The sequence below is a fragment of the Scomber japonicus genome, chromosome 18, assembly GCF_027409825.1.
Source record: "Scomber japonicus isolate fScoJap1 chromosome 18, fScoJap1.pri, whole genome shotgun sequence".
NCBI classification, from domain to species: domain Eukaryota; kingdom Metazoa; phylum Chordata; class Actinopteri; order Scombriformes; family Scombridae; genus Scomber; species Scomber japonicus.
In genome coordinates, this window is record NC_070595.1 from 9,579,771 (window position 1) to 9,595,124 (window position 15,354).

Sequence of the window (15,354 nt, forward strand, 5' to 3'; positions counted from 1 at the left end):
TCTGTGTGATAAGTCATAAAAGCAAAAAGAAATTTGGAGCAAAAAAAAATCAAATGAAATTCAAACAGGTGTTTTTATAAGTGCAACAAAAGTGACAAAAATATGTTTTGGAAATAAGAAGAGGAGCATATTTGAAGCATTTTTTTAACGTGTATTCATAATTCATATACATATTGACAGGTTTGTAATACAGCATGGTTTTGATAGTGTAACTGTCTTCTTTCAGCTTGACTTTTTTACAAGAATAACAATAAAAAATGATAAAGACAACACCATGTACGACTCACTTTTAAATTTTATGGCAATGCTTCTTTTGAATGGATTTTGCATCTCCCGATCAAATCGCTGCTGTGTCACTGGAGGAAACCATTCGAAAGTACTTGGTTATGCTTGCTCCTCATTGGCCCGAACAGTTGGCCAATCACAGCTTGTTCGTATGACACCGTTCTCCAAAGTTTTCAGCTCCAAAAATGTTTCATCACTGTCCCAGGGACTGACACCAGTCAGTCCAACTCAACTCCCTGTGTAGAACAGACGCACTTGTGCATCAGCACCCAGTTCCACACTGATGAAAACTCTTCAGTGTCCTGTCCTTCATCTTTTTCCAGTCACCATGGTCAAAGATGGCAGACACGCATTAGTCCATAGTGTTATCTCCTCCGCTTACAAGGCTCCTTCTCTTTGCACATTACGAACATTTGTACTTGAAAAATAAGATTGTGTCCGTCTGATTTTTCATGAATACTACTCTGTACCGTAAAAACCCCAGTGATGAAAAATAAGAACACTTTTCAAAAGGACCAAAATGGAATCAAAGACCCAGATATTTGCATTTATCACTTTCACACACACTCACTTCTCACTCATACACATGACTTTTGAAAGGCAACAGATGTCCGTTCTACAAGGCATTAATGTCTTTGTGGCAAACTCGACCCTGACATTCCAGAACACATGACTCTGGCTCCTCCCTCTCCAGGAATGAAAAAGAAAAGGGAAAAAAAAAAAAATCCAATTCATGTGTTGACTGAATATAGTGAGATACATCCATTTCATTTTCATGAGTAAATACTGATGAGGATACAAAATAATAATGAGGACTAAAATAATAATTGTGATCATCCTAATATCGTAAGATAAAATACTACTTGTGAAAGGAAAAATTCTTTTCTGGGTTTGACACCCGATTTGCTCCCATTACGCCTCCTCAAAGCACTCAAAAGAAAACCTGACAAAAAAAAGGTAAATGATAATACAGATGATGATAAACAAAGGTTTAACACTAAGAGGGTGTCTCAGGAAAATCAAAGTGAGCCTAGAGAGGAAGTTTGTTTCTTTTGTTCTTTACAGAAAAGTTCCTTCATTCCTCCGTCAGGCTTGACGTCTCATTTTATTCCACTTCGATCTTTGTAGTTTTTTTAAAAAGTCTTTTCTTGTAGCGCTGTTCCTTTATGTTGCGTGTCCTTTTTTTTTTCTTTTTCTGCTTTTAAGTAAAGAGCAATAATTCTCTTAGAAGAAAATGTTTCTTTCTGCAATGTCTTAAATGTAAATTATGCTGACTCCTGGTGAGAAATTGTACATTCCCTTTTTATTGTTCTCTGTCATAAGATGCCAGTCCTGTCCTTTCACGTTTGGGGCTGCTTCACAAACAACTCTCATTTCTCAGTCTTCTGTGGTCCAAACATACCTAAGGAAAGGAAACACAAATCATTGGAGATTAGCAGCTCAACACCAAGGTCCATGCACAATTCCTTGAAAGAGTATTAAGGTGAAGAGTGAAATTTGAGTCTTCAGAATTGGACTAATGACAGATTCTGTTACTATTGCCAAACAAAGACAAGTCAAAGTCTTATATTGACTACAGTATCTGACTGACATAGTTGAAATAGCAAGTAAAACTAGAACCCAAATTTCTAATGTGTTTCTAATCCAGTTAACCATGACCATGACTTTTCCAATCCTGAACACATTCACATACACTGCCAATATTCAAGACTTCCAAGCACTCAATACATATCAGTGGTAAAATGTCACTTTCTGACAAATCATACAGCTGTTACTAGGTGAATTTCACTTAGATCAGACGTCTACTGCTATGTGATTGGATATCGGTACAAAGCAAAGGGAAGTTGCATTCACAAACGCTACAGCACACCATTACTATTCTGCTAATCCTACACAAGCAGAGGGAAATGGACAGATGTGTTTTTTGTGGGAAGGGACGGGGGTGGCAGGAGCGCAGCCACTAAAGTGAGGTGAGGAGGAGTGCGAGAGCCGGATGATTTTTCTCAGCAAGGGTCCAAGAACCGGCCGACAGAGAGCATGGAATCGCTGTTGTAGTGCAGCGTGAAATTAAATTGGAACATGCCAAGTCTGAATAGAAAAGCTATAAACAGCCCTGAGGCGACAAATTAAAGTCCATTTACTGAAGGCCCTTTAATGAGAAAGCACACATCCGCCAGGTAATGAAACGACAGTGTTTCCCAGATGAAAATGTATTTATGGTGATCGAATCTGTTGGGTGGTGAGGAGGGGGTCTTACACTGCAGAGTTGGATGTAAAACAGCATTACATTACATTTTAACATCCCAGTAGGGAAGTTTCAGCCTTTATGATCTGTAAGTGTGGACTGCCCAAATAAGTTTTCTATCTGGGGAACGCTGAACAACATTATAAACTAATTAAGTGTTAATAAAAGCAGCCTGAATGTGGCTTGACACAGTGCATACTAACTTGATCAAACTAACAGGAAAATATTGAAAAAATCCATCCATATGATTTTTCTCCCAGAAGTCCACATGCAGGATATTATGAGCATTGGAATTAGATGCAAACAAAAACAGTTTCAACCATGCGAACAACTGATTGACAAGGCATAGATCGCCATAGCAACTCGGCAAAAATGGCACATAGTACAAAAGGTGAAAAAAGAATCTTTCAGCCATAAAATGTATGTTTGGCTGAGATCAAACTCTTAACAACTAGAACCGCAAATACAACTAATAAAACTTCACAAGTGTTCAACAGAGCATGAAGCCAAATGGAAATGAGTATCAAACAGGCAGTCAAAAAACTCCCTCCACTGAACAGTGCACTTAAAGTAACTCTGTGAAAGTTTTACAGTGAGAAATCAGCCATTTTTTCCTCTGTGACAAAGCAGCCAAACAAGCTAAGACACAGTGACTGAACCAGGAAATAAAGATAGTAAACATGAGGTAAAGAAACAACATAAAGCAATTTCTGTCATTATGTCATTTCTACCAACTGACCAACTGATGGCAAGACAACATTAATTAACACCTATTAAGGTACAAATTAATGATTCTTCTGAGGCTCCTGTATGTTTGAAACATTACAAATAAACTGGTATTGCCTCCCGAAACCTGGAACCAGTTCTAATGTGTTCCTGGTTCTGGAACCATCCAGAATCCGGCTTATTTTTAAGGTAAATTCTTTCATCTGTACTTTAAAACCTCCTCTGATCTCTGTGCTGGTGTGTTGGTGTTTGACTGAGAGCGAGGATCAGCCCCCACAGGTTGCTGTGGAGACAGTCAATAAGGTGAATTGAAGATAAAATTTCACTCAAATTGACGAAAACTATGTTCGTTACTGTGAGTGCAATAAAACTTTCCTGAGTAAAAAATCAATAAGAGCAATTTATCAAACCACCTGTTCAAAAAGCATTAACATTTAGAAAAGCTATATTTCATTTCTCTTGGCTGCAGTCTCCGATCCACCACAGGCATGTTTTACACAACCGCAGCTCGCTGGTAAAGCGACTAGTGAACATTCTTGTAAACTCAGCTACTGGCTGAGACAGCAGCCCCCCTCCCTCCCTCCCTCTACCAGCAATACCTGCAGGCAGTGACTCACATCAGCAACAGAGGGAGGAGGACAGAGGACTGACTAGACTGATTTCTATGTTCAGTATTATTTATTTTATTGACATTTTAGATTTGTGTTCAGTGAGATACGGTGTTGTTTATTTAGTGACTTTCTGAGGTGAACACTACTGTTACTGTATTATTTTAAACAATACTTAGCTATATTTAAGATATTTCCAACCTGCTCTGATTTTTTTTTAAAGTTTTTAAAAAGCAATTCTTACATAAAATGGCAAGAGTATCGATAAAGACCCGGACCAATAAGGAGTATCATATAAGAGTGGTAGTATAGATAAAATCCTAACGATGTAGAAAATATCTCTATTTAAAGCTGATATTCTCTCTATGTGTCACTCTTTATCAGAAAAACACAGACACAGACACAGACACACACACACAACTGAGTCTAAACTTACAGCTCCCAGACTCCTGTGTCTCTTCTTCCTCTGCATTTCTTTCAGCCTCTCTCTGACTGCTCCAGGTACACTGACTTGGCTGGCCGGATGCTCTGGGTAAACTGAGTGAAGAAGAGCGGAGAAGAGAGGATAGGGACAAAGAAAGACATTGGCTGGAGTTAGAGGACGGCTCAGTCAGTGACGAGCGACTAAAGCATTGAAAATGAAAGGAATCACACAAAAGGAAGTCTTTGTCTTCTTTCAACCAACCTCTCCTTCTTTACCTTGTGCTTCGGACAACGCAGTGAGTAGTTATCTTCATTCAGAGAGCAATCTGGAATGGGACGAAAGTGATCAATACAGTACAGAGACCGCCACATAGAGCCCAGCCCGACACCTCTTACAAAAGGCTAGTCTGCTACTTCATACAGGCACAAATGTCCGTTCTTGGGAAACTCTACAGTGTGCCTGTGTTTAAATCATCCACTCACCTGCTTCAATAGCACACATGTAGTGGTAGCGGAGTGTACAGCCTTTACTGTAGCAGCCCAGGGTTGAGCCCACCATCTCACAGTATGAGCAGCTCTGAATGTAGACAGACAGAATGGCAATGGAAAAATCAATACATCTTAAAACTGCACTAGCCAGTGAAGAGCCTAGCAAAATGATAAAAAATCAATTAAGACATAAAACTATTAATAATATACTGTAGAGCATATTATAGTTAACTGTTTTATATAGTTCATAGCATATATCATCAAATATGAACCTCTGACATGTCTTTCTATAAGATGACACTGGAATTCAAAAGTTGCCTTTTACACAGTCACAGTCAATATCACAATATATCACCAGAAATAGCAAGAATCTGAACTGTCCCACAACAGAAGAGGTCAAATAGATACAGAGGACACTCACTGTTTCTCTGGCGCCATCTAGTGCCTCCTGCAGGCCGTACAGTCTCCCATTGACAAGGTACACTCCACTGGTCCACACCATACATCCTTCGTGGACCCACAGCTCCTCTGGGTCCAAGGGCATCTGAGGCAGCTGGGCGAGTTGTGCCAAAGGTCCCAGGGAGTCCAAGGCTGGTGGAGGGGGCTGGAAGGGCAGGGACGCTTTACTGTTGGATGGTACCATTCTGGGGGATTCCTCGCTTGATTTGTGCCTCCGTTTAAAGCGGGGATGCGAGGTCAACTTTCTGTGTTGAGGTCGTTGTTGGGCTTCCTCTGTGGGCTGTTGCGGCTGTATTTGCATCTGTTTCTGGTCAATCTCGAGGTCTGGCTCTCTCTTAAGCTCAGGGATAGGTCGGATATCTAGATTCATGTCCCAGGTTAGAAATGTTGTTTTGCTGGTAGCTGTAGAGGAGGAAGGGGGGGAGGAGGAGGAGGCAGTGCTGGTGAGCTTGCCAGCCACAGGCATCATCATTTCCTCTCTACCAGCTGGGGAGGCAGCTCTATCGTTAGGGGTAAGAGACACTGGGTTTGAATCTAGACTGATGGCGTAGTCACTCTCAGTTGAGGGCCTGGTAAACTGAGAATCTTGAGTTTGTGTGTCTTGGACAGCGCTCAAAGCATTTGAGCTTATGTCTGAATTTGGTCCTGTTTTGTTTGTGCCTGGTGTTGCTTGACATTGTCTGACCTGGGGCTGATTCTTGGGGAGTTTTGCAGCATATTCAGCTGGATAGTAAGGCCCATAGAGATCTCCAAGGTGTTTGTAATTTGCCCATTTCTGACAAAGGCAGCAAAGCAGGCGGCCAGAGTGATTAGTCTCTGTAATCACAGGGCCTGAAACAACATAGCCAGATGAAGGAAGTGCTTTTCCTGACTGAAGTGTAGTTTCCACCTCGTCTGTCTCCCTATTCTCTGAATCTCTGTCTCTCCTAGATAACTGGAAGGAAAGAGCCGAGGTCAGGATAGAATCAATTCCACTTGCGCTTGCTTTAGCTCCAACTGCACTACGCTCTCCTTTCATCTTGTCCTCCTCAGCATTTACAATGGTGCACACTGCCCCAATCTCTGGTATTTTTTTCTCCACATGAATGTGTGGAACAAATGGGCCCTTTCTATTTGGATCCGGAAATGCTCTATTCGCGCCGAGACTCCCTCCTGCCCCTAAAGGTGTATCTGGGTCATCTTTGGCCACTGACTGGGTCGCTGCTGCTGCAGCTGCTGCTCCTCTCCTTCTTCTTCTCTGTCGTCCTCTTCCTCCTAGTGGCTCGTCTTCATCTTTCACACCTTTGCGTCTCCGTCGCACAGGTTTGACTTCAATCTCTGGCTGTGTGTCTTCACTCTCAATATCTACTTTCACTACCTGGGTTAAGATGGGTGGGGCCAGCGGGGGAGTGCTTTCAATGTCTGGCAGAGGGGGAGCTGCGGATTCCTCTGTGCTGCTGGTAGCCTGCTCTGCCTGTGGGGCCGTGGGTGCAGCTGCAGCTGGAGTGGGTGGAGCTGGAGGTGCACTCTGAGTTGCATTCTGAGCCTGGGCTGGAGACTGGGCCTGCACCGGTGTTTGGGGTTGGTTCTGTGCCCGTTTTTGTTTATTCACACTCCCCACCGGCCTGCCCTTCTTCTTGCCAGATGGGAAATAGCCTTTAGGTACAATACTCTCTGGTGTCTTAGAATCTTGTGGCGACAGACTGGACCTACCAGAGGACATCTGATGTCTGTTCAGCATGTGTCCTTGATGGGGAGGGGTGGTCCCATAGTAGTCGCTGCCAGGATAATCATCAAATCCCATGCCAGATTCTTGGAGTTTCTGTCTAAGGAGGTTAGCGGCCGACTGTTCTCCTCTTCTTGTCTCAAGCTGCTGGTAGGTGTTGGTGAAATGTTGAATGTCTGACAGGGCAGATGACGATGGAGGTGGCGATCCCTGAACTGGGCGAGGGAGAGGTGGAGGAGGGGGTAAAGGTCCGAGCAAAGCAAAGTCCTCTTTGTCACCCGATGCTGATGCCACTGCAGCTCCTAATCCAAAATCAAAGTCTTGTTTAAGGGCTTGGGACGTCTGATGAGGGTCACATGGATAAGCAGACGGCGGTAAAGGCCCAGTCTCATCAACTCCTCTGAAAGGAATCAAGTCATTTAACGAGTGACTTTCATCCATGTAACTATCATCCCCCCCTACAACCCTGGGGAAATGCGCTAAGTCTTGGTCCTGTGAATCGTTAAATGGTGGTATTTCTGAGTGAGAGAAGACTGGATAATGATTTGCCTCGTCATCAGCATGGCCCACTGGCTTTTTAATATTTGGGGTGATTTTCTGCACTATTGCCTCTAGTTTCAAACCTCGTCCTTTCCTGGGAGGCAAAACCTTGGCACTACCAGTCGATGGAGACAGAGGTTGTGAATAGGTATTATCTCCCGGCAGAGGTGAAGAGAGCCTGGGACATGGAATATCTGAACTAGACGAGTCATCTTCATTGTGATGGCTCGACTCTGAATGAGCCCCGGGGGAATGATGTGAGTTTGTGGCAGCCCTCTGCTGAGACCCATCCTGAAGTTGCCTTTTGGCGGGAATAGGAGAGATAAAAGAACGAACTCTCCTTCTCAATATTAGTGGATTTGTGTCTCCAGAACCCCCAGCTTTAGTTTGACGCGGCACCTGTGGCTGGGTGGAGTTCATGTCAGCAGGAGGCTTCGTGGAGCTGGGTGGAGGAGGAGGGCAGGGATGTTTGGCTTCCTCAGTGACTCCTCTGGGGACATAAGGTTCAGCAGCATTTGGGCCGAGAGTCTTTTGTGGAGTAACAGGGCCATGTGAAGCTACAGGAGCGGGAGGAGGAGGGGGAGGCGGCTGTGTTCTGAAGTAAGAGTCTCCCTCTATCATTCTAGCTCCCTCTCTTCCAGGGTGTGCTGAATCCCACATTTTCATGTCAAAGTATCGGCTTTGATGATGGAGTGAAGTTTTAGGTGCATGTTGCTCACTGGGTATGTCAGGTTGGGGGATCATCCTCTGTCTCTGCTCTGATTGGCTAACCTTGTGTCTTCCTGGGGAAGAACCAGGTTGCATCATCATTTCCTTTGCTGGCCTGTTCATTGCTTTTACCCAGTCAGTCATATCATGGGGATGATGAGGGGGTCCACGAGGGTGAGTATACATTTGAAGCTTATTTGTGGATTGAGTCTGGGGGGGTAAGTTGTGGTATGGAAGGTGGGAGGGAAAATGGGGGTTACTCCGTGGCATTATGTTGCCTTCTCTTGTGTCTCCAAATCGATAACCAGGAAAGCTACTGGCATTGCCAGTTGATAAATCAACACCATGGAGATAGGACTGATGCCTCGACGGTGAGGACAAAGGATTAGTGCTCATGGGATGAGGAGGCAGGGGCCTAAAGGGGTCAGCATTCATTACAACAGATGAATGAACAGACTTGGAATGATACTCAATATCAGGCTCATTAGCTCCCCCACTGCTATGATGATCAGTTTGTAAATTTGCAGCATCTGGGCCAGCCTCTTTTGATGCTGTTTCCATTTTCACCACTTGTTTCTCTACAATATCCTTCTTACTCAGATCATTGGCTGCTGCTGGAGAGGAAAATGGCTGTTGAATCACTGAAGCTCCACTCTGACTTTTCTCCCGCTCTCTCTCTCTATCACTTTCCCTGTCCCTCTCTGGTGTGCTGCGTCGGTTTGGCGACACATCACAGATGACAGAGCGCCGCTCTGATGGGGCTAATATGGAGCCTGATGATTTTTGAGACTCAGTTTGACCAATGCTGCCTGTTAACGGCTCTGGCTCCTGCAAAAGGAGCTCCTGCACAGCAGAGGATGGAGTGGACACATTAGATAATGCTTTTCTCTGTGGAAGAGAATAATCAGCTAAGTTTATATGCTTTGGTGGGGGCTGCTGAGACTCTGAAGCCTGTGGTAAATGACTCTGGGACACACCCACTTCAGATTTTTCAGCATTTTGTAATGTCTTTGCATTCGACACTTCTGACTTTACTGAAGACAGAGAATCTGTGGCAAAATCAGGCTCTCCTCCATGCCTCTGGTTTGGATGTTGGGGCTTTCCAGGGCCGCCCATTTGGGCAGAATGAGCCGATGCCTCAGTGATTCCACTTTGCATCCTCATACTTTCAGCCATGCCATACGGGTGTCTGGTTTGAAACTGTTGTTGAACTTGGAGATGTGCAGGAAATGCCTGTTCTGGTCTTCCATAACGTCTGTCTAAATTGTAACCTTGAAGAACCTCTTGTAAAAGACTTGGAAACTGCATTTGAGAATTATCCTCATGACCTTTAGCTCCCGCTGCTTGCCCTCTCTTCACCAACGCCTCTGCTACAGATCCCACATCTTTTGGATGCACAGGGCCATAACCAGTTTGTGATTGCTGGTATCCTAAGTATCTGGAATTCGATTCCATTACACCTCCTGGACCAGCCCTCCCTCTGTTCTTCATTGACAAATCTGAGCCATATGTTGATTCTAGGTAGCCATATTTATGTGGTCCAGACTGGGCAGGATTCTGAGGCCGTCCAATATTTGATTTCTGATGGGATTGGTGATGGGAGGAATACACACTCAGGTCAACACCTTCCTCCCCATTATGACTGCCTGACTCTCTTAAATAAGAGTGTGGCTGTTTCTCCTCTACACAGTTGTCTTGGGGATGTTTGCTTTTTTCAGTGTGACTTCCCTCAGACCGAGCTGAAACAATGACACCAACACCACTAGCACTTTGCTGTTCTTCAGGTGTGTGCTTTTCTTCTCTCTCGTTACTGTGTAATCTCGATGCCGTGATCGACCTGTTTTCTTTGTCCTGACCATTCTGCGTGTTGGCTTCTTCATCACGTTGCATTTGGCTACTGCCTTTCTCTATTTTTTCAGCTACACCTTCACTTTCGTTTTTGATGGCTTCATTTTTAATTTCTGTTGTCTTTCTATTTCCTCCTCGTTGGTCATTATATGTTAAACCAGGTTCTGAGACACAGTTTGGCTGGGGTGGAGGAATACTGGAGGAGGTGGATGAGGGGGATGAGGAAACTGGAGGTGTTGAATGTGAATTTGTGCCGGTCTCTGACGACTGACATCCAAAGGATGGAGATGATGATGAAGAGGGAACGTGCGCATCATTTCCTTTTGTTTCAGAAACGTTTTGTTCTTTTAACGGTGAGTCACAGGTGACTGTTTTAACATTCGAAGCTTGCCCAGTCTGTGTTTGGATTTGACTGTGAGATGGAAGATGATAGCCAGCTGGTTCGGATCCACTGCTTGCACCACTCATCTGCCTCACTCTCCCATGTTCCCCCTCAGAAAACTGATCCTCTCGCTCCACCTTGGTCCCCGACGAGCCTCCAACTGACACTAATGAGGAGTCTTCATCAGCACCAGCATCTAAACTGGCACCGTCACCAATCCCCACTGCACTTCCATCTTTGACTGTGCTGGTACTTGAAGCCGCACTTGCATTTCGACTTCTTGGTTGTGATGGGGGCACGCCATGTGATGGATGTTGCATCTGCCCGCCATCTTTCCCCTTCCTATGTGAAAGCACTGTGTCAGTGAGGAGCATGTGCTGAACTGTGTTTGGTAAATTGGCTACTTGTGAGCTCAAGGCATTAAGACTATTCAGGCCGGCATCCTGCATTTTGTCGAGCGGAGAAGATGAATAAACAGACGAGCCTTCCTCACGGGTTCCAATTCCTGTACCTGGACCCATTTTGTTGCGGCCTGTTGGAGGAAGACTGCTTCCTCCAACTGCACTCATGCTATGAGCTTTATGACTGCCACTGCTACCACAACTACTGATGCTGCTATTTGAATTGGGCGTGGGACTTAACTGAGGCATAGTCTGCAGTAATCTACCATGACCGTGGCTGCTACGGGGGTTTGATGTAGGAGGATGTGAAGGACCATGACCTGAGGGGTTTCCATGTGCCTCTGAGACACCCATCAAAGGGGAAGGAGAGGAGCTACAGCTGGGGGAATGTACTGCAGAGGCAGCTGGAGAGGGGTTGGATATCGGGCTAAAGTTTTGGTTAATTTGGGTTTGTTGAGCATTGGGATGCATTGGGGATTTGGCTATTTCTTGGGATGCTGCTTGAGGTATACTGGGATTGGAGGCTTGATGAAGTTTAGCATATATGGAGCCTGGAGATGGGCCCTGGTGCTGCATCTTGAGAGAGTTGTCATAACCCACCCCTAAATTGTGCTGTGAGTTGCGGTGCTGTAGTGTGGCTTGCTTGTGAAGTGAAAGTGTCTGTGGGGAATATCCAGGATAAGATGAAGCATGGTAACTCTGTTGAACATTCTCCATTGGCCCCACATTATTAGCAGCAACTGAACCAGAGACTGAGTTTGAACTGGAGTTGACACTGGGAGAACTGTTGACTTTGGGATCAAACCCAGTGCTAGCAGCCCCATCGAGATATCTCTGCGGAGGGGGGCTGTACATTCCTGATGACCCTGTAGATGCTCCACCCTGTGGGGAGTAATGCGGGTACTGAGGGGTCATTCTGTGCCCAGAGTGTGGATAGCTCCTATGTTGCTGTCCATGGTGGACAGCTGTGAAGGTTTGTCCATGCTGGCGGTGCTGCATCTGAGAACCGGGCACTGCCTGCATTGCAGGATTCTGACTCATATTGTACTGATGAGAAGGAGAGAACGCTCCAGCACCTCCACCCGAACCAGCACTGGAAGCATAGTCTACTGGATATGGTGACATCAGGCCAGATGATGGTGCAGAGCCAGATCCAGCATGCCTGTACTGGTGAGGTAAATGTCCATCAATATTGGGGTACCCAAAGCTTGCCGCATAACCCATACCACCCCTTCTATGCCTGTCTTTCCCACCCATTGAAAAATAGTAATCCATGGCATCTTTCCTGTAAGGGTTGTTACTGCTGCCACTGTGAATGTTACCCTGTGTTGGCGGTGGCTCCACAGCTCCTCTGTTTCGAGCACTGTAAGCAAGCATGTGGCTGGCTTGACTGGGGTGGTGATGGGCTCTGTGCAGGCTCTGCTGTTGCATCCCTGCGTAATCATCTGTCATCCTCGGGGAGATCTGGGGGTCTGCTGGCTGAGGGGGATATGGGGGTCCTCCTCCTCCCCTCCCACTGAACCCAGGGGGAAGGGAGGGGGGAGCCGGACTGTTAGAAAAATTCTGCATTTTTTTTCCCCCCAAGTTTGGATTAAAAACGAAAATATCTGTCAGTGTCTATACCAGGGAATGCCTCTGATCAAAAACTGGAAGGCTTATGGCAGTAACCATAAATGCAAAAGAGAGTCTAAGGCCTGGCAGTAAAACAAGGAAATGCTTTTAAAATCCGCCAAAGAGTTGAAGCAGAGAATATATATCACTTTTTTGTAGCAGAAAATGGGCTGAACAGAAAGTGATGTTATCAAATAGTAAAAATCTTCAGGGTGATGATGGTATATGGTTGTTTCCACACACAAAAAAAAGTTAACTTGAATGCTGGGTCTCAAAAAATGGAATTTTCTTAAAAAAAAGAAAGAAGAGAGATATGTAGTGAAGCAAGTTTTCTAATGCAGAAAAATACTAGATTAAACGTATGTAGTCATTCGCGTGAAGCAAAAGCAGTTTGGCACTGAGCAGGCAATGATATCATGGATGATTGACATACCACAGTATGAGATGCTCAACCTTAAATGTCTTTACATGTATGTTCTGCTATAATAGCTCAAGCAAACAGAGCTATTTTCGGATTAAATTCTGTGGTGATCCAATAGCATCTTGCGTAACAAAAGAAAAAAAAAATCTCAACAAAACCATTGAGACTGTGTTCCGTCACAACAATCCTTCAGTTCATCAACATGTGTAAGTTTGCCAGGACCTGACTCACACCTGTGTGAGATGAAAACTGCAGTAACATGAATTAAGAGGTCTGGATACCGACCTTCACTAAACACTCCTGGAGGCAAACACTCCATTGACATTCTCATGAGCTTCTGGCTGCAGTGTAATACTTTTTGAGATGTTCTTTTTCTTGGTCATTCCCTTTCAAATGCTGTTCTTTTTTTTTGTTTTTTCGCAGCTGCATGCATTCATTTGAACTGTAGAAGTCTTTGGTCCCTATTTAGTAATTGTTCTTTCCTTGACTCTGTGTTCAGATTCTTCTTGTTGCTCTCCTGTATCTTCAGCATTTAGCTGTCTTACCTTTGTTTTTTTCTGTCAACCATCACTTAATTCTATCTAGTTCCATGGCAACAATTTCCCAAAAGGAGGGTAATCCATTTATTCCACTTCAAGTTCAGTCAATTCAAGCTCCTGTTTTCTGTTTCTCTTCAGTATTTCCATGAAGATAAGTTCATTTTCCAGGAGCTGCTGACCAGAAGCCTTCACAACTCTGCAGATATAAAAGATAAATAAAAAAGTTAGCATACAGAAATGAAAAGTTAACATTTACTTCATATACCTTATGCTAAAATAGCTAAAAAAAAGAAATGCCTTGTGGTCACATAATAACACCAAATAGCTTTTTGTGCTTGACAGTTTAATAACTGGCAGAATATTTTTGTTCATCAATTTAATTTCAACAATGAGTGGTAAATATGAGCAATGGCATTAGGATTAAGCCTTTGTTGGGGCCTCCTCAAACTTTGATGATCTCATTTTTTAATTATTGATGCTGTGTTTACTGAAACAGAAAAATCTCAGTGCTAATCTCAGATCACATACTACAGATCACACTAATATTCATCATTTCCTGTAAGTAGACACAGGTCCATCGCAAATATATTCACATCATCAAACAATGTCAACGTGACTTCCTTGTTGCTTCACTACTTAAAAGACTTGCTGGCCTCATATCGACGCTCCTGCTCTAATATGCACTGTGAGTACAGCCGTTACTGTGGCTGGAGCTTTAACAATACATGCCTAAGCTGTCTCATCTGACTGATAACAAACAGGGATGGTGGAGAAAAAAGTGGGTTCCCGGCAGCATGCAATTAAGGCAACAAAGTAACACAGACAAGGTCACAAAATACTACTTTGCATGTAAACAAACAACCTCGTGGAGCCAAGGCAGTGGCGGTCCATGTCCCACCTCCTTATGATGAGACCGAGGACCATTAACTTAACTGTATTTAACTTGCTTAATGGGCTTTAATTATTAGGGGTGATAATTAAAGGGGATGACGCCACCTTTATGAGGTCAGTGCCCATAATTGCCATGTGTGACACAATACACTGTAAAATGGCTAATGGCCCTAAAACAACTTTGGGTGACTTTCATTATAGCGTAGACTTAATATGAAGCACACAAAAACGAGTCATCGCTGTTTATAATTGAAACTATAAGTGTAACTGGTGTAACGTGCCTGTCAACACTATGATTAGTGTGAATTTTCACCAACGTAATCAAATTGTTTTATTCACTGAGAAAGGGATGAGCAGTAGAATTAAGAACACTCAGAGGACCACCAGGGGGGCTACAAAACAAACAGGTCACACATTGTAAATCAAATTGAGTCAAACACAGTATCATTCCCAAACAGCTCTGTGTTCAAGTGTCACCTTTGAGGGTCAAAACTGTTGTACATGGGTGATCGGGTGTTAAAATTAAGAAGGCTTTTACAGATCTCCAGCAGTGCATTAGCTCATATCTCGATTACTAATTAATCACAGCAGCTCACTGTGCACGACCAGGCAGCAGCATTCACAATACACAGAACAGTGCAGCATTAATACTAAGTGGCTCAGTGCAGTCTGTCAGCAAGTCAATCAATTGCATAGCAGCCTATGTTAATTGATAAGAGCATACGCAATGTGCTTTGCAGGCAGATAAGTTAAAGATCAAACGCCAGCTCTATTGTATGTTGCTGGTTTGTGGTTTTGGATGCTCATCAACGCAAAACACTGACTTGTGTACCACATCCTTGCTAGCTACATTTAACCAAAAGCAAGATATACGCATTACAATTAGCTTTGTAGTGCTGCCTCTTTTAGCCTTGTAAGGTTAGCGTTAGCTCAAATACCACATATATATAACTGTTACTGCAAATGAAATATGCGAGCTAGTCGCATCTGTTGGGGGCTAGCTAAGCTACAATCACTGGTTAGCATCTTAGCAAGCCAGCTAATTTGCGTTTATTACATTATTACAAGCATTT

At 43.9% G+C, this 15,354-nt stretch overlaps 1 protein-coding gene across 2 annotated transcripts; it reads right to left on the minus strand.

Moving 5' to 3' along the window:
- Positions 1 to 128: 128 nt before the first annotated feature.
- On the minus strand, positions 129 to 12,671 carry tcf20 (transcription factor 20). 2 transcript variants are annotated; one of them, XM_053339100.1, is made up of 5 exons: positions 5,198 to 12,671; positions 4,771 to 4,864; positions 4,564 to 4,613; positions 4,301 to 4,401; positions 129 to 1,687 (listed from the first exon to the last, which is right to left on the minus strand). In XM_053339100.1, the coding sequence occupies exons 1-4, from the start codon at positions 12,386 to 12,388 to the stop codon at positions 4,342 to 4,344; spliced, it is 7,395 nt and encodes a 2,464-aa protein (XP_053195075.1). In that variant the 5' UTR covers positions 12,389 to 12,671; the 3' UTR covers positions 129 to 1,687; positions 4,301 to 4,341. The 2 variants fall into 2 exon arrangements, with proteins under 2 accessions (XP_053195075.1, XP_053195074.1); XM_053339099.1 differs by having other exon boundaries at positions 4,550 to 4,613.
- Positions 12,672 to 15,354: the final 2,683 nt, after the last annotated feature.

Bases quoted from the DNA above. Each gene is read 5' to 3' on its own strand.
- tcf20 (XM_053339099.1), bottom strand. From the start codon at position 12,388: ATGCAGAATTTTTCTAACAGTCCGGCTCCCCCCTCCCTTCCCCCTGGG. The intron at 4,614-4,770 runs GTGAGTGGATGA...GTCCCATTCCAG, and splicing joins CATGTGTGCTATTGAAGCAG to ATTGCTCTCTGAATGAAGAT. The intron at 4,402-4,549 runs GTTGGTTGAAAG...TTCTTCACTCAG, and splicing joins CACAAGGTAAAGAAGGAGAG to TTTACCCAGAGCATCCGGCC.